The following is a 20,163-nucleotide window of genomic DNA, read 5'->3' on the forward strand; positions in this document are numbered from 1 at the left end:
GAGTAACGGTGTTCAGTGCAGAGGAAGTTGGGATAGGTGCATTCTGGCTGGCAGTTAAGTCATGCACACATGACATGAGGGATTGGTTTTGGAGATGAAAGTCCCAACTCCTAAGCCCCCTATCAACTGAAATAAAAATTTCTCCTCTAACTGTTGTTAATGCCTCAAACAGTTATGCAAAATTCCCTGTAATCTCAATCAAATTCATATCCCCAGCTATCTGTTAATTACACTGAAAATGACCTCCATTTGGTCATCTAAAATGATCAGGGAACACACTGAACACATTTGATAACTGAGGATGGAACTGGTCTAGTGGTAGCTAATGGAGACTCCCCTTTAGTTCAAACAATAGAAGATTGTGTTTTGGGGTGGGAAGGTCCTGATTCCTGTGCTCCAGCCTGCATGTGTGGGATCTGGCTGGTACTATAACAGTACTCTCTGTATATTTGTATCTCCCTCTAGAACCGCATAGATTCTGTAGGCAAACTTTCAAAAGATCTCCACACCCCCAATTGGGGGTGAGCTCTCTTGAAAATCTGGCCCCACGTGACAAGAAAAACAGTGTGTTGCACAGCTCTGATTTGCCTGGAAAAGGGTCTCTGTGAAATCAGACGTCTGAGAATGGAAGATTCTGTGGGAAGAAGGTCTTAGAGCAGGGGTTCCCAAGCTTCATTGCACTGCAACTCCCTTCTGACAGCAAAAGTTACTATATGACCCCAGGAGGGAGGACTGAAGCCTTAACCCACCCCATCCCTGCCTCCCCGCATGGAGAGGCCAAAGCACCACTCCCCTGTGGGTGGGGGCAAAACCAAAGCCCAAGGGGCTGTAATCTCAGCCCCAATGCCCAAGGTGGAAGCCCTCAGGCTTTGGCCCCAGACAGTAGGGCTTGGGCTTTGGCTTTGGCACCTGGCCCCAGCAAGACTAAGCCAGCCCTGGTGACCCACAGTCTGAGAACCACTGTCTTAGAGTATAGCTTCCCGAGAGCGTGAAAAAAATCATTTTTACACAGAGCTCCTCCATGAACCTATGTCTACTGTTCTCTGGGTTTGGTGACTTCCTATTCCTTTCGCTAACAGATTCCAGCATTCTGTTGACTGAATTCACTGCAGCAAGTTCACCCAAAAGCCTATTATTGTCTTATCCATGCAGCTTATTAATTCACAGAGAAATAACACTACATTTGAATTTGGCTTTTATGTAAGTAAAAACAAAACAAGTACAGCAATATTAAAATAAAATATCCAGTGCAAACATCTTTGATGTATAGTAGAGATCAGTACAATGTTCCTTAGAATAATGTTATAACGCAGACTGCAAACCCCCCTACAGTGATTATAGAAAATGTTATCTGGATGTTGTTTACAGAAGACTCTTTAGCTATGGCACTGAATAATTCTATAGCTAATGTTTCCTGTTGAATAGCAACACCTTATTACACGTGAAAATCTTAAAATATAAGTATTAGTAAGAATTCTTTATAACACAATCATCAGTGGAACCTCATTAACTTGCATTGAGGACTGGATTTGCAAATTAATGATTAAATGGACAAACACAATTTAAAAAAAAAAAGTACATTATTTATAAAGGGCCTGATCCAACCACCAATGGGAAGACTCCCAATGGGCTTGGATCAGGCCCATATTTGGAAAGTGTACTAGAATTTGAATAATTGATGAAAGTGTCCTACTAAATGTTGTATAGTGTATCTTGAAAAAGTAGTGAAATACTAATAATGAGACCACCCTGCAGATTTAATACCCTTGCTATTAAATCTTTGCTGAAAAAGGATGCTATCAGTTATGGGTGGCTTAGTGAAATGCAAATCAGTGAAATTCCACTACACTGGTTTAAAAAAGACGACTTTAATATTTGGATTCGCGACTATAATACAAAATCCAATCTTAAATCAAGAGATCAGCTAAACTAATTCCTACAGATCCTGCAAAACTGGGTATCTCATTGGCAGGACCCTGCTCCCATTAAAATCAATGGGAGTCTTACATTAGTGGGAGCAGGAGCCAGCCCATTGTCATCACTTGCCTAGATCCTGAAAAACATACATGTTTGTTTGACTTGATGCACTGTGTGCACTGGCATTCAGCTGAATGGGATGACTCCCCGCTGTGCGTGAAGTTAAGTATGTGCATGTGTCTTGCAGGATCAGGGATGTAGTGGAGGTGGCACCCAAAACCTTGCTTATGCTCATGCCTTGGTCTTTCAGACAGACAGCAGAGTACACAGATACAATAGTCTGGTCTGGAAGTCCCCAATACTTTCCTAGGTGGAAAATACCCATTTTACAGTACCTGTTTAAAAACAAAATTCACAGTAATGAGACCCTTGAATTTTTTTTCCTGAAATAGCTGAATACCTTCAACTATGTTAAAAAGAAAACTCCTAGAAAAACCCACACCAGCTTAGCCTGTAATGTTACAATCCAGTGAGACCTACAGTTCTGGAGCCTTAATATTCCACCTGATCTGCAGGTTTCCTGCCCAGCAGGGTATATTCCATTGAATAGCACCAAGATCCTAGTTAAGAAAGGAAAATCTTTTTTTCTGAGGATAAAGAGAGATTTTAATACTCCAGGACTGTGCCAGAAATCCCCACAGTCAAGCTTTTCAAAAATGACCAATTAAAACCACTCTGGTGGTCTTCTAAAAATTCCAAAGAGTTCTGCTATCTTCCTGCAGTAGCCCATTTTTGGAGTGGAAAGGTAACTAGTGAATTGGGAAGAAGGGAGAAATCATGATTCTCTTTGAATATAATGGAATCATCTTTAATATTAAATGATGACCCTCCCCTTTGCTGCGGAAGCAAAGGCATGGATTATCCATGCAAGATGGTACAGGAGGCAAGGCAGACTTGAGGGGGAGGTGGCTACAGGTGCCTCCATAATATGTTCCTTCCCAGAGTCGCTAGACTCCTCTGTTCTTAATTTCACATTGATAAAAGGGTGTGACACCACATGGAATGGGGAAGAAATTGGGGGCATGCTGCTGTAGGCATCAGCATGTGTATATATATATATAACTTTCACAGGTGCTGGGCAGTAATGTCTCAAAAGACATGCTCTGTGGAGCCCACCTGTGGGTCCTAGAGAACCAGTGTCAGTGGAGGAGCCAGTGTGCTAGCTGGGCTACCCATGCTGGGGGAATGGGACAAGAACAATGTCATTAATTTAAAAAAAAAATGATTTCATTGTAATTTTTTCACCCAAAATGCTTTGAGTTTTTGATGTCTAGAATCATCGTTGCAACCTGCGCTGCTTGTGTAAAGATCTGTTTGATCCTCCTTTTGCATACTGGTTGCATCTGGGCTTTACTATCTGTCTCTACGGGGAAAAAACTAAACACAATTGCTTTGAACTTAATAGACAAAGTCTTCATTTGGCTCCAATCCGTAAAGCTCAGCTAACATTTTAAATCTGGGACCCCAGTCATTTAGAAAGTCATAGTCGATATCTGAATCAGAGGATCCTGACTCCAAAGAACTAAGAGATTCTGCAATGGACTCAGCACCTTCATAGCCATAAATGTGAAGAGTGTCATATGGCAGCAAATCCCCATCATTATCAGCTTCATCCTTCTTCACCTCAATCATAATTTCCATTTCCCCTGTGCCAGAATTTCCTTTTCCTGTTGGCTTCCGGACCTGTGCATACAGGCAGGGCCCAGGCTCCAGGTTCATGCCATTCTTGCGGACAGAGTTGAGCACAGACACATCGTAGCTGGTGGTGTCCATTTCACCACCACCTTCTTCATCATAGGTAACAAGCTGCTCATGAATCTCTGCCACACTCTTCCTGAGTACAGTCAGCTCTTTCTTGTGCCTCTTTCTCAGAATGATCAGCAACGTGATTACTGCAGAGAAAACATATCCCAGCAGTTGTAAATAAAGGCAAATATAGGGAATTGTAGTAAACCAAACTCAGTGTAGTTAAAACTGAACATAATCTGAAGTTCTTTCGTGGGAAAAATGCTATTAAATTCTTTTTTGAATGTTATCTAAAACATTCCTAATGTAGGACTGATGTGTTCACAAAAGGGGCCCGTTTTTGCATTCTATCAATCCGCTTTAGTGTTGTTTTCTTCATCTCCTTTGAACTTTATTTTTACAGCACCAGACTGTTAGTCCTGGAGCCTGAAGTCCTATATTCACGAACAGAGAACAGGCAACAGCATGCAAACTTTCCCTATGCTGCCCTACCAATATGCCTGAACCCTGCCCTGGAGGGTCTATCTCTAGCAGAGAGACCATAGTTCATTCTCCATAATCAGCTGGCGTTTGACCTCTTTTGCTGAGGCGGACTTATGGGTGTGGCATTGTGATGTGGACCCTTGTCCACTAGGAACTGAGCTTGGACCATCCAATCATTTAACATCTAGGCTACCAAACAATACCCACTTTCACACTTACTAGTCCATGTTAAACTCAAACTGATGACCTAGAGGTGAACAGCTCCATCACCCAACCAATCCCCACATGTCAGCCAGTTCATGTTCAGTGCTATATTAATATTTTTTAAACATTATGTGTTCTTATGCCACCCAAGTTACCATCCTGGATACCAGCTTTCCATTCACAAAAGCTTCAATATCCATACATCAAGTACAGCAGCCTATTGTCACACCATTAATGTATTATGTAATCTCATTTCTATTGGTGTCTTATTGCATTGTTACATGTTGTGCCCACATGAATTCAGCCTTTTGAGACAGGGGCCCTATTATTTCTCTGGCTCAGATCTCAGGTACAGTTATATTATGCCTAATGGTGCTAAATAATATTAATACTTGGTGAAATTACAACTGCTCCTTAGTTACAAGAAGACAACTATTCTAATAGGCCAAAAAGAAAGTAAATGCAAGAGTTTACTGAATGTGACTGACTCTCTTTAAAATGTTCCTGTCGTCTTGATCCTGGATAAGCACAAAGCTTCAGGTACCTCAGTTAGAAAGAAGATGTCAAGAGTGGAGTATGCTTGAAATATCCGATATTTACCAAGGATTGTGAGGATGCAGATAAAAATTGCCACCAGTGCCTGAATGCTAACTCCAACTTGCTTAGCTGCTTCTTCGCAAAAAGTGAATTCTCCTTTCTCATCACACTTGCAGACACTGATAGAAAGTGTGTTTGTGCTGCTTAGCTCTGGCGTGCCATTGTCTGAGATGATGACAGGTAGGTAGTGGATTTTCACCAGCTCACGATTAAACTGTCCATATTTGACGGTGACATTAGCTGTGTTATCTGGAAAAGGTAATGACATCTAATTAAGTGATGGTTCAACCTCTGACTTTCTTTATAGATTATTAATCATCTGACACAATCCCCTGAGGCTAACTGAGCCTTTAAGGAACCCCGCAAATAGTTGGGTGGGCATGAACAACACTTTATTTGCTGAAAAAGCCTTAACTTGTTTATAAATTACAATAGCCCACTTGGATCCATCAAAGATTATCTCTGTAGCTTTCACCTCATGTTTCCCGGTGCCTCTCTTTTGCTATTTACTGAAATCTACTGAGGGGATACACTACCGTGATTGTCAACCAATGTGAAGTTGCTATCTTCCGTGGTCAGGGAATATTTGAAGTTAACGCCAGGCAACATTTCATCCTTGTCAGTAGCTGAAATCCTGATTATTACCTATAAAGATTCCAAAGTTCAAATTTCAGGTATGCAGTGCACAGTGGTAAAAACACTCGTTATGTAATGCAATAGCTTTGTGCTGGGCCTTTCATGGACCATCTGCAGTAAGAGGTCGTGTGAAGCTGCATCGCTCCAGAGGGAGCCCCCAGAGAGGTGCAGTGCCTCCTGGGGCCTCCTATCCTTCTCAGTGCAATAGGAATAATTTGAGTATAGCCCTCTTCAAAGGATTGCTTCCTTTCCCCATTGCATGACTAGTCAGTTCCACTGGCTGGTGTGAAAGGAGAATCAGAAAGATGGGTGTGCCTATTCCCTGCTTACTTTCTATGGAGAACAACTGGTGCAGAGCCTCTATACTCCCCCACAGTAGCAGGTGCTAAGAGCCAGGTAGCTTGAATCCTGCCACACAAAGAGGAAAGGGCTTCTCTCTCCTACTCCGCTGTGTGGCTGTGTCATGGCTTGTAATTAACCATAAAGAGAATAAACTAATGTTCGTTTAAATATCTTAGGTGGAGTTTTTCTAAAGCGCCTAATGGATTTAAGAGCACTAATAACAGTGAATGTCTGACTTCTGCTCCTAAATTCCTTGCTTGCTTTTGAAAATCTCCCCCAAATACCCAAAACACACAATACAGCTACTGCATGTATGGCAGATGAATAATATATATGACATCAATAAATAATGTACCAAAAGTATTTCAAAATCAAGTTAAAGGTCAAATACTACCCCTGGGTCTGTACACATAGCTTCCAGGTAGAATCTGGCTTGAAGACTGTAAATTAATGAATATAAATAAAAAAAACTTACATGTAAAGGCTGCAGCTGAGGAACCCATGCCACCTAAAAATACCAACTCTGTTTGTTGGCACACAAATTGGGTGCTGATGAAATTTGCAATCTTAATATTTACTCATGTTTTCTCCTGCCTATTTTACATAGCTCAGGTTTTGCATGTATGAATATTAGGTAGATGAAAATGAATTGCTGGTGATAACTGCCACCTTGTAGGGTTAACTGAACTGTAATGTAATGGCTAATGTGCATACATTCTGCTGACCTTCTGCTTGATGGGAGGGAGAGGGACTGAGGAGAGCGATGCAATGTGTGTGTGTCAAGTGATAGAGGTCTGTATTGTAGCAGCAAAAAGACCGAAGCAGAAAAGTCCTGAGTGCTGACAGCTCGGAGGTCAATGCAGTCATGGAGTAGTCACTGGAAGCACACGCAGATCAATATTTAGGATTAGCAAACATGATAACTCTTATCAAAAGAGTTGTGGTTTAACTTGTAGTTGAAGGTATATGGTTAAATATAAATGGAAACAACCCTCTCATGTATTACCTACCTTTCCCGGTGCAGCATTTTCACACACTTTGGGCTCATAAGGATAAGCAAATTCTGGAGCGTTGTCATTTTCATCAAGAACCTGGATAAAAACTTGTGTATGTGATTCTATGTCAGACAGTCTATCTGAAACGATAAACATAAAATAATGGATGATTTATCATTCAATTGGCTACAGACTGAGCCCCATACAGAACTCTTGTCCTGTGCTTTGCGTCATTCATGGAACTTCTTCATAATGAGCATGAATAGTACAACATATCACACTTTGACAAATTTACACTCATCCTACTTTTACTTATTAGATGTGAATTTAGGCCCAGATTTGTTCCTGCACAGAGATCTGCTAGACAGGGGGTGGAATGGGATGGGGGGGAGCTGGTTATGGCTCCAAGAGTCACTGTGCTGGATTCTGTGTAGGTTATAACAACCTAGGGGCTGCTCTAAACTGTGCCAGCTGTCTATAACCCCAAAGGAATGTATGTCAATTGAAGATTGCCAAAGTGTAACAAGCTTTGGCTATCCCTCCTTCCCACTTGCTCCTTGGCTCTTATGGCAGGACTTAGAGCTGTTGAAGGGTCTGGCCTAGGAAGTGGTTACGATGGCTCTACATACTTCACCTTTTAATGCTCACCAACCAGTGTTCTTGAGTATCATTAAAGTGCCATATTGACAGTTACATTCAGCAAATCCAGTAGGATGTAGGTAATGTGGAATTTTTCCTCTCCATCTCCTTCCCCCTTCAGTTTTACTAGTACTTTGAACTAAGAGGAAATTATTAGAGGTGAAATTGCCTCTGATGGAGGACTGGGACAAGGGCACTTTAGAGTGACGCTATGCAGGGTTGCTGCTGTCCCAGCAGTTGTGTAGTGGGATTCTGCCACCCTGCATGCTTTGGAGGGGGAGCTCTGTGCCCTTCCTGCAATAAGTAGGTGTGAATGACGATGATGTGGCAGGCTCTGGGGATGTCTCTGGGCAAATCCATTTGCCTTAACATCCTGGGGGAATAGTTGCTATTCCAGACTGCTTGTTGAGTGTTAGCCATGCACTGGCTCAAAGGTATATCTAGCTCAACGGTTCTCAAACTCTGGGTCGGGACCCCAAAGTGGGTCATAACCCCATTTTAATGGGGTCACCAGGGCTGGCGTTACACTTGCTGGGGCCCGGGACTGAAGCCAAAGCCTGAGCCCCACCACCCAGGGCTGAAGCCGAAGCTCGAGGTCTTCAGCCCTGGGTGGCGGGGCTCAAACTTCAGCCATGGGTGGCAGGGCTCAACGTACAGGACCCCTGCCTGGGCTGAAGCTCTTGGGCCTTGACTTTGCCCCTCCCCCCACCTGGGGCAGGGGACTGGGGCTTTAGCTTTGGCCCCCCCCCCCCAGCTGGGGTGGTAGGGCATGGGCAAGCTCAGGCTTTGGTCCTCCCTCTTGGGGTCATGTAGTAATTTTTATTGTCAGAAGGGGGTCGCAATGCAATGAAGTTTGAGAACCCTTGACTAGCTTAAGAGGGAGAGAGAGAAACAAGGTATATTCTGGTTAATGAGCTGAGTGAATTTGCATAATAGTAATAGGCCAAATTCCAAAAAAACGATACTCCGCTCACTTGCTGAAGTAGACATTTGTTGGATTTGAACATTTGCAATGCAAAATCATTCTAAGGCAAACATAGGCACTTTGATCAAAGGGGTGCATTAGCTTGTGTCAAATGTTGGCAGGTGGGTGTTTTGTTTTTTTGGGGCTTTTCTTTCTCTTCTAAATTACGATAATTCAGAAGAAACATACTGATTTTTTCCCCCTCAATGAAACAGGTTTCTAGTTAACACTTACTGTCTGCCATGATTTCTTGGGCTGCCACGGTTAGGTTATGCCAGGCGCTGGCTTCTCTGTCCAGATGCTTTGAGATGAAGATAGCTCCACTATTGGATACTTTGACATAGTCCCCACTAGGGCTGGATCTTCGGAGGGTATATCTGTGTTTTGTTTAAAAAGGATAATCCTCAACAAAACAAGAATAGTAATACAGTGTGTAGGATTTCAGTGATTCATAGCAGAAGGTCTGGAAGTTGTTTAAAGTTGTATGATAAACTGCAGATCTGATTATTTGCATTTACCAGGCGCTTTGGTAACTGTTCTCCTCTAGGACTAACATTTTTAAAAGCTTCAAACACATGGCAAAGAACTATTTTCTTCTCTTCCAGTCCTCCTCACCGGATAGAATTTCCCCCCAAAATTACCTGGGCCAGAATAGAGTAAATAGCCCAATATAGCTTACGTCAGCTAGAAAACTTTCCCAAATTTGCTGTTATATAAATTTATTTATTTATTGCTCCTTTGCTGACTTTAAATTAGTTCACTTTGTTTTAATTTTGGAGCCTATACATGCCAAGGCAGTAGTTGCAATATAAAAAATTGCAACAATAATTGTACATAAACATGAAGTAAGAGGTACAGAATTGTGCATTTTCACTTGTCTGCTAATCTGTGTAGGAATAATGTGCATGTGCTATCATAGTGACCGTATGTGGTAATTACACGTGCAAATGCCCAGATGCCTAACTTTTGTGCAGTTATTGCACGTGTGTGTGTGTGTGTGTGTGTGTGTGTGTGTGACTGCACATGCAGATCATGCATTTTTGCATATACAGTTCTGAAAATTTGTCCAACTTCCTTATGTCCTTAAAATGTTGAGAATTTAACAATGTTGTTTGCTAGAGCTAGTTTAGTATCCAGGCTCATTTACCTAATTTTCCGTTTTGCTGCATCAGGATCTACTGCCAAAACTGTGCCAAGTGGGTTTTTTGTGAGGTAGTTTTCTTTTACTTCATAAACATAGGATGGTTTAGAGAAGATGGGAGGCTCGTCAACATCAACAACTTCAATGGTAACGGTCGCAATGCTCTTTTGCTCACCGGGCTTGAAGAAACGCATATTAACTGTTGGATCAGTTGCTTCAATGTCAAACTTGTACTCTTTTATTGTTTCATAGTCCAATGGCTAAATGAAAAGAGAAACATTCTCAGTCAGTAGTAAAAATGCTATATATGCAAACTAAAGCATTGTACTGGAACGTGTGATTTGGAAATGCTAGTATGTTGTAACAGAACTACATTATCAGGGAATCATTTATTCAGTGAATTTCTCCCTTTTTCTGCGCATTTATTACTTGAGCAACTTATGACTTTTTTCACAAATCTAGTCTTTATTCAAAACTCAGCACATAAATCTTAGTCTGTAATTTTATGTCTACAGTTCTGTGGCTGCAAGCTTCAGTCAGAGCCAGCTATCTCTGACCATAGGCAGGATAGCTAGCCTAGGGTGATCTGACCTAGCTCCTTTCTTTGAAGGTGGGACTGAAATCCACATCTCTGCCCTTGCCAACTACATTTCTCCACATTCATTGAGGGCAGGAGATGGGGCTTTCTTGCCTGAGAGCCAAGACCCTTAACTGTAAACTACAGCCAGCAATCCAGCCAATAGTAGCATGCCCAAGGTCTGTTGGTGCTCTGCCTACCAAACTCGCTGGGCCTCTCAGCCAAACTTCAGTGTATGCAGAGCAGATTGCAGTGTTAGTGACATGTGTGAGAGCAATTGAACTCAGGAGAGATTTGGACATTTTGCCACAAGTTTGGTGTGGTGCAATATTATCAGTGCTTTAATGTAGCCAGAAATGCCTGGAAGTCAGCATGTCCAAGAGAAAACAATTTGATCTACAATGAAATAAGAATCTGGTATAGTTTGTTTTTTGCGGGGGGACAGAATTGCTTTTCTGTGTACTATTAGTACCATACCTTCAAGTGCTGTTTTTTTTTATTTTTGCTTTTTTAAAAGCTGCATATTTAGGGCAGTAGGAATGCTGCAAATTTCATCTCATGCCTTGCTGTAACTCAAACTCACTGAGGCTATAAAGTATGCATATTCAGGATTCCTACTGAAAAGCTGCTTCGGTCTGGAGGGACAGTTGAGAACCATACTGATAGTTTGAGTGATTAGATGTGGGCCTGAATCAAAAAAGTTTGGATCTGACTTGAACATCGGAGAGAGATTTCACAGCCTGCCCAGGATTCAAGAAAATAAAACACCACCTCCAAACAGCTCTGAACATTGAGATGCTCATAATCTGAGTTGGTATTCTGTCCCAAGCATTCAAAAACCATGTAACAAGTCATCAGAATCATGAGATTTTGATAAGTAAAAAATGTGGCTATATTTCTTTGTGTTCTCATTTTGTTTTTAAGGTTCACATTTTCTTTTTTTCCCTCTTCAACCATAAATGCTAGAAATCTATTTTTTTAATGAAATCTGAGATTCTCCGCAATTACATTACTCTAAGAGCTGGGGCTTTAAGGAAAACACCAACCATCCCTAATTTCGCAGGTTGAGTCCATCTCCACCTTGTAGATAGTGTAGGTGTAGACCCAGAGGTGTGCGAACTACGGCCCGCGGGCCACATCCAGCCTACAGGACGGTCCTGCCTGGCCCCTGAGCTCCTGGCTGGGCAGCTAGCCCCTGACCCCTCCGCTGCTCTCCCCCCCTCCCCCACACCCGTTCCGCCAGCGCTCTTGGTGGCGGGGCTGCACGCTCATGCAGTGTGTTTAGCTCTGGCCAGGAAGCGCGGCTCCAGACGTGCTGCTCTGAGTGGCATGGTAAGGGGGCCGGGGCCAGGGGGTTGGATATGGGGCAGGAGGTCCTAGGGGGCAGAGGGGCAGTTGGGGGGGATGGGGAACAGGGGGCAGTTGGATGGGGCAGAGGTTGGGGAGGATGGGGAACAGGGGGATTGGATAGGGGGCAGGGTCAGGGGGCGGGGGTGCGGATAGGGGTCGGGGCAGTCAGAGGACAGGGAGATGGGGGGGTTGGATAGGGGGTTGGGTCCTGGGGGGGGTTAGGGGCGGGGGTCCCGGGAGGGGGTGGTCAGGGGACAAGGAGTTGGATGGGTGGAGGGCTCTGAGGGGGGCAGTCAGAGGGCAGAAAGTGGGCGGGGTCGGATAGGGGTCGGGGGCCAGGCTGTTTGGGGGGCACAGCCTTCCCTACCTGGCCCGCCATACGGTTTCGCACCCCACAGTGTCCCTCAGGCCAAAAAGTTTTCCCACCCCTGGTGTAGACAGCAGTGCTTGAGATACCCCGTTATTCCTTATATAATACACTAATCTGAAACATGCTAATTAGATAGTGATAAAGGTGTGATAAACTTATGACTGGACATAGTGGCAGAGACAATAGCCTTGAAACTGTTACATAAGCATTGACGTTTTGCCTTCAGATGACAGTGCAAACTTATCTCTGAGACATAAACATGGGGACAAATTCATTCTTCTGGAAACTCCACCAATTCCAGTGAAATCGCACCATGGATGACTCTTGTCCATTATGTGCTTCAAACAATGAGCTGAGCCTTTAAGTAGTTCAAGTCCTGACTCCTCTTTTCCCCCACCTTCTTGTAGATCATCTGCTAGAGCAGGTGAGAAAGAGCCATGCCTGCTTTGTAATAAGCAGCAGCCTTTTCCCCACTATGGGAGAGGTCTGCAGGGAGTAGGAGATGCTGAGAGACCTGGGGAAGAGCAGCAGTTTGGTGTGCTGGGAATTGCAGTACTAGCGGCTGTGCCTTTAAGGGCATCTGGGTGGGATATTATGAAGCTCGTGTTATGCTCAGCCAATTGGAAACAGACTCAGAATAAATCACAATGAATCTTGCAAGCACTTGCCACTTTCAGCACTGTGGGATCACTGAACACTACAGGAAGAGGCCATGGATGAGGCTTAGTGACAAGGCCAATGTTACCAGCTCTTATGATTTTTATGAAGTCTGTCTGTGTTTAAGCCCCTGATGCTGAAATAGAGGGATCTGAGAATCTAGGCTTCACTTAAAATTTAAAAAAAAAAAAAAGCTTCTAGTCCTGTTGATCACACAGAAAAGCTTGAAAACATGAAGCGAGTATACTCAAACAGCTCAGGAACCAGGAGGCCAATAAAAACTAAACCAAATTTATAATTTAAAGTAGTATCATGATTTGGGGGGGTGGTGGTCTGAGTCATGATTCTTGGGGTTGGTAGTGTTGCAACTAATGAGGAAATGTCCCTGGGACCAGTGATGCTGGTTTGGGAGCTTGAAGGCAGGTAAGGTTATGGAGAAGGCCCAGGCTCCTGGAGCCCCTACCACAGTACCGGGAGGTAGTATGGAAACCTGTTTGCAGGGGAAGGGATGGGAGAGGCAGTGAAGGTTCAGGGAGGCTGTAAAACCTTAGAGAAGGGAGAAGTAAATAGATTAACTGGAAGATTTTGAATTTTTCATTTCATTTGGACTTTAACTCCAGAAGGGGGTCCGGAAAGTCAAAACATTAAAATCACTGGCCCACCAAGCTATCCAAATACCTAAGGACAGGGGAAACTAAGACACCAAGCTGAGGGGCGTCTGAGGTGTGCAACCTGACATCTGATCAGGTAAATCTCAGTTATACACTGTGGGAAAATGAGTTTTTATCCTAGTAATAATACTGAATCAATTCACTTAATATATATCTGTTACCTTGAAACTAAAAAAAAGAATAATTGGATTTTTCTGTTCCATACTGTTTTTAGAGTATAGCTAGCTTATAGATATCAATTGTCAACACAACAAACAACACTTTTCTTTGTCACTAGGAATTGTACCTTCTTTGGCTTAATTATTCCTTCATTGGTGAATGCATTTGGTATAATTTCAAAGGTATCTCTATAGTCTCCTCTGACAAAATTGTACTTTGTGTTTCTGTTTTGTGGTTCATCAATGTCTTCTACTTTCAATCTGCCGACGTCACTTCCTACTCGAACGTTTTCAGGGACTTTAAAGTGGAATGATTCTGTTTAAAAAAAAACAAACACAGCCCCCCCAACACCACACACGAAAGTAAGAATTCTGTTAATTGTTCATCTCAATTTATGTTTAGTAACAAGAACATAATTTCACAGAGAATACTGAGATACTTTGTCTGCAGAGACAAATAACATTTTTTTTTAAATTTAAAAACAGCATTGATGCTCAAAAATGTCAAGATGCAGTACAGAATGAGCGAGATACCATAGAATGGATTTATTCTGCCCTAGCTGTGCATCATAGCTTCACTGCAAAATTCAGGGACTTTAATCAAACTTATATATATACAGTGCTGGGTGGGTGGAGGGGAATGAGGAACCGGGAAGGGAGGAAGTTCTGTTCTATTCAAGTGATATTTTAGCGATTTTTATAAAGCAATACATACATCTTGATTGGATAAACTCTGATGAAACCATTTGGTTTCAATCATACCTGTTCATGCCTTTCAAACAAAAAATCACTCTCACAACTTACGCTGTTTAAATCTTGGGAAGTTGTCATTGATGTCAGACAAAGTAATGATGACTGTAGCAGTGCTTGAATCCCCACCGTGAAGCCCTGGAGAATCTTTTGCTTTAACCACAATTTCATATGTAGACTGACTCTCTCTGTCTAAATCAGCTGTGGCTGTAGAAATCACTCCTTTAAAAAACACATTAAAAAGGATCAGTTTGTGACATTACGCCCCATATTTTTCATAGAAATATTGTTATGAGATGAATATGGCATAACTAAGATATATTCTACGCAAGATGGGTCATGTGAGGTATATTGGAAAGGTTATGATTTACTGAATGTGATTATCCAATTTGTATGAATGTATCATTTCTGTATCTGAAGTTAGAAATACTGACTATGTAATAATTACAACTGTGTTTTCACCTGGGGAATGCCCACCAGACAGTATGCAAACAGCCTGGATGGGCCATTAGGAAGAACAATAAGACTTTCAAGACGCTAATCTAGCCTCCTTCCTGAGAAGTTTCCTGGGATGCTGTTTTAACACTGCAGGGTCAGGTGATCATGTCACCTGGTACTGGACATCATTTTGGACTTCTGCTATTTTTCCACTAGAAGGGGTGGGGGTCAAACTAGGAAACAAAGAATTCCTGACATGTGTAAATCCTACTTAAGGCTGAGGAATAAGTTCATCTTGGCTCTTCTCCACTGCCTTCCTCCCCAAGAAGGAAGACTGCTGAAGAAACAAAGGAACTAAGGTGGGCAGGGGAGCCCAGGCAAGGAAGGTCAGCCTGTGAAGACCATACCTGGAGATTTAAGCTGAAAGCAGTGCAGTTTACCTTCAAGAAACTCTACAACCTGCATAAAACCTTTAAGGTGAGAAATTACTATTTGTAGCTAATTTCTTTAATGCATTAAGCCTAGTTTGCGCGTTTGTTTTATTTGCTCAGTAATCTGCTTTAATATGTTTTCTATCCCTTATAATCACTTAAAATCCACCTTTTGAAGTTGTTAAACTTATTTTTTGTTTATTCTAAACCCCAGTTTGTGCGATTCATAACTGGGGGTGGGGGACGCGGATTTCATGAGCTTACGCTGTATAGCTCTCCATACAGCACAGGACAATATCATTTTGAGTTTGGACTCCAGAAGGTGTGTGCACTAGAGTTCCCTGAGCTGAGTCTTTCCACACACAGCTGATTGCAGATTCTGTGTGAATCTACAGCGGGGTGTGTCCCTACATGTGTGTGCGCGCGCAGCTGCAGCAGGACAGGGTGAGGGAGCCTCGGCTGGTGGAACTGGTGGGCTCAGTGGGACCCCAATACATCAGGTGGCACCCTGAAGTGGGGGGGGGGGTCCAACCTGCCACACATTTATTCTAGCATATTTCCTTCACGGCAATCTTCTGTTAGATGTCCCGGTGTGTACTTTTGCTGTTGGCTTTAACTAGCATTTTGGCTATTGCTTCTAATGCTGTGGTTAGAAATCTGTTTTCTAGATGATGGAATATTTTGGATGTTTTGTATATCTCCATGCACTATTTGGAATTTTTGAATATTTTGATTATAAATCCACAAACACTGGCTAAATAGTTTATCCTATTATAAATATCCTTTGTAGAGGTACTGCAGCTGGAAAAAGTAATGGATCCTTGCATAGTGTACTGCTGGCAATAATGTTACTGGTTTAAACATGTACATCTAATACCCATGTTTATTGTATGATGAATGAATCAGGAAACAAATGTAGAGGCCAGATGGTCAGGTATTTGGGATTAAGGGTAAAGCCCCTGAAAGCGTGTACATGTACTCTGTAGAAGCAGTGTTTTATGTGCATCTGAATATAATCAAGCTCATGCACTTCCCCCTATTTCTACTTAGTATGGGAATAATCTGAAGTGTGGCTGGACACAGAGAAAGTTGGAGATCAAGCACATTCATGTGTAACAATAGCTCCCCAAAGATCCGAGAGGGCCTGCAGAGCAAGGTCTCCATTAATTTATTGGAGAAGTCAAGTTTAGTGCTATGTTGCATACGTGTACGTCCAGCCAAACTATGGTGCCATGGCTTTGTACGTGAATGCATCTAATGTAACAATGGAAGTCATAAGGCAGTCAACAAATGATGCATCCTTTTTCTTTAGTGACGATCAGTTGACTCTGGGTGGTGAAAAAATGCACACTGTACACTATCTCAAAGGGTGTCCGGAAAAGCTGTCTCACTTCCTTTTAGTTAATCTATAGACAAAACCTCAGCTTGACGCTATTATTTTTATGCATAAATATTCTGGAAAATGGTAAAGTTCATTTACATAATTCAAATAATGTAGTTCTATAGTTTGAATATTTATAGGACCCCTTCTGCTGTACTATATCATCAAAAAGGTGACAATTGCAAGAAAGAGAAGAAAACTGATTGGAAAGATTAGTGAATCTATGCCTTGTTATTGGAATGAAGACGTGGGAGATAACTCTTTGCCCCATATAGCAGACAGCATGATGGTAGTCATAAAATAGACAGAGGTAAATACAGTATTTATATATACAAAAAAATAGTTAACTACAATCCTGGGTGGTTTTACTATTCTCCAGGAAGGCAGATAATGACTAAATCAATTGCCAGTACTTAAGGGATGAACCAACTGCTGGAAGTCTACCTCTTATTCCCCCCCCAGTGAGATGCATAAACTGGATTAGTTAGGTTCAGGGGTCCCAGGACAAAGACACTTTGACACAGATAAAAGGATTGCCTCTCTATGCGCTCTGTGGGGGGAGACGATGAAAGTCAGACTGAAATGGGGGCAGAGGCTGGAGAGGTGCAGACTGTCTCGTCCTGGGCCAAATTTGCACGTTTAGGCAAGTCAAGGTTTACGTGAGATAACAAAAGCCTATATGCATACTGTTTTAAGCTTTTCCCTCCCTGTTATGTTCCTATGAATAAATTATTAATACTTTTGTTTTGAAGAGGCTGTTCTGTGTCACTGCATTTACCAGCTGATCACAGCTGCCAAAGGGAAGTCTGTAGCAGAGGACTCATGGGTAGTGAATAGGGATACTGTGACATGAGGACCCCATCTAAAAGTGGGGTTATTTTTGGGATTCCATCCTGGGAGAAATACAGGCATGGGCCTGTCACTTAGTGGTGCCCATGGAGAGATTGAGTGAAGGGTCTAGGATACAGCCGCATCTTGCCCTATAACAGGTTTAAGAATTTCAGTGATGTACGATGTTTCTGTGCTATCTTGTTCTCATTCCTGGTCAGTGGCATGAATGATATGTCACTCGAAACTGAAGTTGTTGGCTAAATTCAGCTCAAACTCATTTGCAAATTATAGCCTTTAACTATCGTGCCTTCACTGCACCTGCCTTCACCAGGGGGAAATGCACTCCTTTACCCTCCCCCCTCCAGCATTTAGCACACAAATGCCTTTTGGTTTTTCAGTTCACTTTTACATTCCTAAATAATACAGACAGTGTCACCAGAACAAAACCTCTCTGTAAATACATTCTTGCTGATAACTAAACGTCCAACTCATTCTCCGGCATGGCTAGAACGATAAAGGCTTAAACGTGTGACATTTTGTAAAGTATATGGTAAAAGCTGAAAAGTGTGAGTCATGCCTACCAGATTGATCAACTGTGAAATAGCGCTCTCCTTGAATAACTTGGTATATGACTGTGGCATGACCTGCAAGCGTTGGGTCATCAGCATCCACTGCTGTCACTTTGGTGACTGAAGTTCCTAGAGAAGGAATTATCAAATGATACATTTACTAAAAATCCCCTCTGTTAAACAGAAACATAAGGAGAAATGAGTAGTCAAAGAACTTGCCTACTGGTGACATTTCTGGGACAGAACCATTGAACACTTTTTGTACAAACACAGGAACATTATCATTAACATCATAGACTTTGATGATAAATCTGGATGGTGGCTCCAGTGATTTGTTGGTTGTTCTGTCAATAAAGAGAGCTGTCAGCTCATACTCTGATTTCTTTTCTCGGTCCAGCCTCTCAAATGCATACACATCTCCGGTGTCTTCACGGACTTTAAAGATGGTGTTGGCATATTCCCCCTCAAGAACATATATAGCATTTTTATTCCTTGAACTTGATGTGATCTAGAAAGCATAATTGAGGGAGTTAAAAGTGAGTTTTAAAATCTGAAAACAGAACACTTTCTGAATGACTATGTACATAATATTCATACAGATAAATTCAATAACTAGCTAAAGCCATTACTTTAGTTCACTGGTTCCCATACTAGGGGCGCGACTTGTTCAGGGTAAGCCCTCGGCCTGCACCACCTCCTGCAGCTCCCGTTGGCTGAGAACGGCGAACTGTGGCCACTGGAAGCTGCGATCGGCTGAACCTGCGGACACGGCAGGTAAACAAACCGGCCCGGACCGCCAGGGGCTTACCCTGAACAAGCTATGCCCCTAGTTTGGGAATCACAGCTTTAGTTCATCTATAAATAATTTGCAATTGCTAGTTTGCACAAATCAAGTATAAATTAGGGAATTGCTGCCTCATTTCCCCTTTAAAGCATAGGCAGTTATCCAATTTGCTATCAGAACTGTGTGTATAAAATCTCACCTAAGTGCACCACCAAACTTTACAGTTGGGTTTTTGAGGCCATTTGATGCCTATATCACCTTTCCACTATCACCTCTTCCTAGCTACTCTTTTCATAAATTCAGTCCAACTATTAGCAATATACATTGTCCCACTGAAGATGGCCTAAATTTTCAGACCTAAATCCTGAGACTGGAAACACTCATTAATTTTGTTTTTCCAATAACGTTGTCTTATCCCAAGACTTTCAAAAGTGACTAATAACTTTGATTTCCAGAAAGTGCCTAGCCCCTCTGAAAGTTTGGCTCTCTCTAATACGGTTTCCTAAGCTATTATCCGAAATTACTAGTTAATTTTGAAGATCTGGGTTTAAGTTTCTTGGTTTTAATGCCATTTTTGTAAGCCTTACCCAAATGTCACCTACTTGCTCTGTATCAAAGGGGGAGCCGTGTTAGTCTGGATCTGCAAAAGCAGCAAAGAGTTCTGTGGCACCTTATAGACTAACAGAGGTATTGGAGCATGAGCTTTCATGGGTGAATACCCACTTCGTCGGAAGCTCATGCTCCTATACGTCTGTTAGTCTATAAGGTGCCACAGGACTCTTTGCTGCTTCTACTTGCTCTGGTTCAACATTTCAACTGAATAAATAAATGGACTTGATGAAACGGTTGAGGATTTTTATAATTTCTGTAATGGACATCTTATGCAAACACTTAATTTGGGATTGCTATGATCATCAGGCAAGTGTTCCACTTATCACAGATTTTGAATCATGGGGTCAAATCCTGACTCCAGTGACGTCAATAGCAAAACGCCCAACGAGGTCAGGATTTCACCCATGGAATCCAGGGCCTCTTGGAGTGGTGGATCATCTTTCACACCCTGGTGGTGGTGGTATTTATTTTATTTTATTTTATTCCTTCCTTCCTTCCTTCCTTCTACTGCTGTTTGGGTTATAGTAGTAACCTCAATGTGCTAGGCACTTTCAAAGCATGTAATAAGATTCAGTAGTTTACAATTTAACAAGATGAATAACATAAGAAGGATGGGGGAAAAAGGATAAAATATACAATCAACTTTTAAAAATACTGAATCCACTCTCCCTACTGGTTCTGGAGGTAACTTTGATTCTTCTATTTCGACATCTTATCTCCTGATTCCTGATAGGAGATTTAAACCACTTAAAATAACATTTATTGTATAAAGATATATGCACTCGATATATTAGCACTCTTATTCCATTTATTGTAGTTGGCTACTCATCAGCAGTCCCTATAATTACCCAACAATTTCC

General features: G+C 42.1%; 1 protein-coding gene across 4 annotated transcripts in view; it reads right to left on the reverse strand.

The window, feature by feature from the left end:
• Nucleotides 1-1,178: 1,178 nt before the first annotated feature.
• CDH5 (cadherin 5) overlaps nt 1,179-20,163 on the reverse strand; it is a 75,276-nt gene continuing 56,291 nt past the window's right edge. For all 4 annotated transcript variants that reach the window (XM_065567246.1, XM_065567247.1, XM_024111700.3 and 1 more), the window contains 10 exons: nt 18,127-18,415; nt 17,920-18,036; nt 14,312-14,479; nt 13,636-13,823; nt 9,731-9,984; nt 8,818-8,960; nt 6,996-7,120; nt 5,544-5,652; nt 5,011-5,256; nt 1,179-3,869 (listed from right to left, as the gene is read on the reverse strand). In XM_065567246.1, the coding sequence (XP_065423318.1) occupies nt 3,376-3,869; nt 5,011-5,256; nt 5,544-5,652; nt 6,996-7,120; nt 8,818-8,960; nt 9,731-9,984; nt 13,636-13,823; nt 14,312-14,479; nt 17,920-18,036; nt 18,127-18,415 (2,133 nt within the window). In that variant the 3' untranslated portion in view covers nt 1,179-3,375. The remainder of the gene's footprint in view (nt 3,870-5,010; nt 5,257-5,543; nt 5,653-6,995; nt 7,121-8,817; nt 8,961-9,730; nt 9,985-13,635; nt 13,824-14,311; nt 14,480-17,919; nt 18,037-18,126; nt 18,416-20,163) is intronic.

The sequence above is a fragment of the Chrysemys picta genome, chromosome 14 (assembly GCF_011386835.1).
Source record: "Chrysemys picta bellii isolate R12L10 chromosome 14, ASM1138683v2, whole genome shotgun sequence".
In the NCBI taxonomy this organism is placed as follows: domain Eukaryota; kingdom Metazoa; phylum Chordata; order Testudines; family Emydidae; genus Chrysemys; species Chrysemys picta.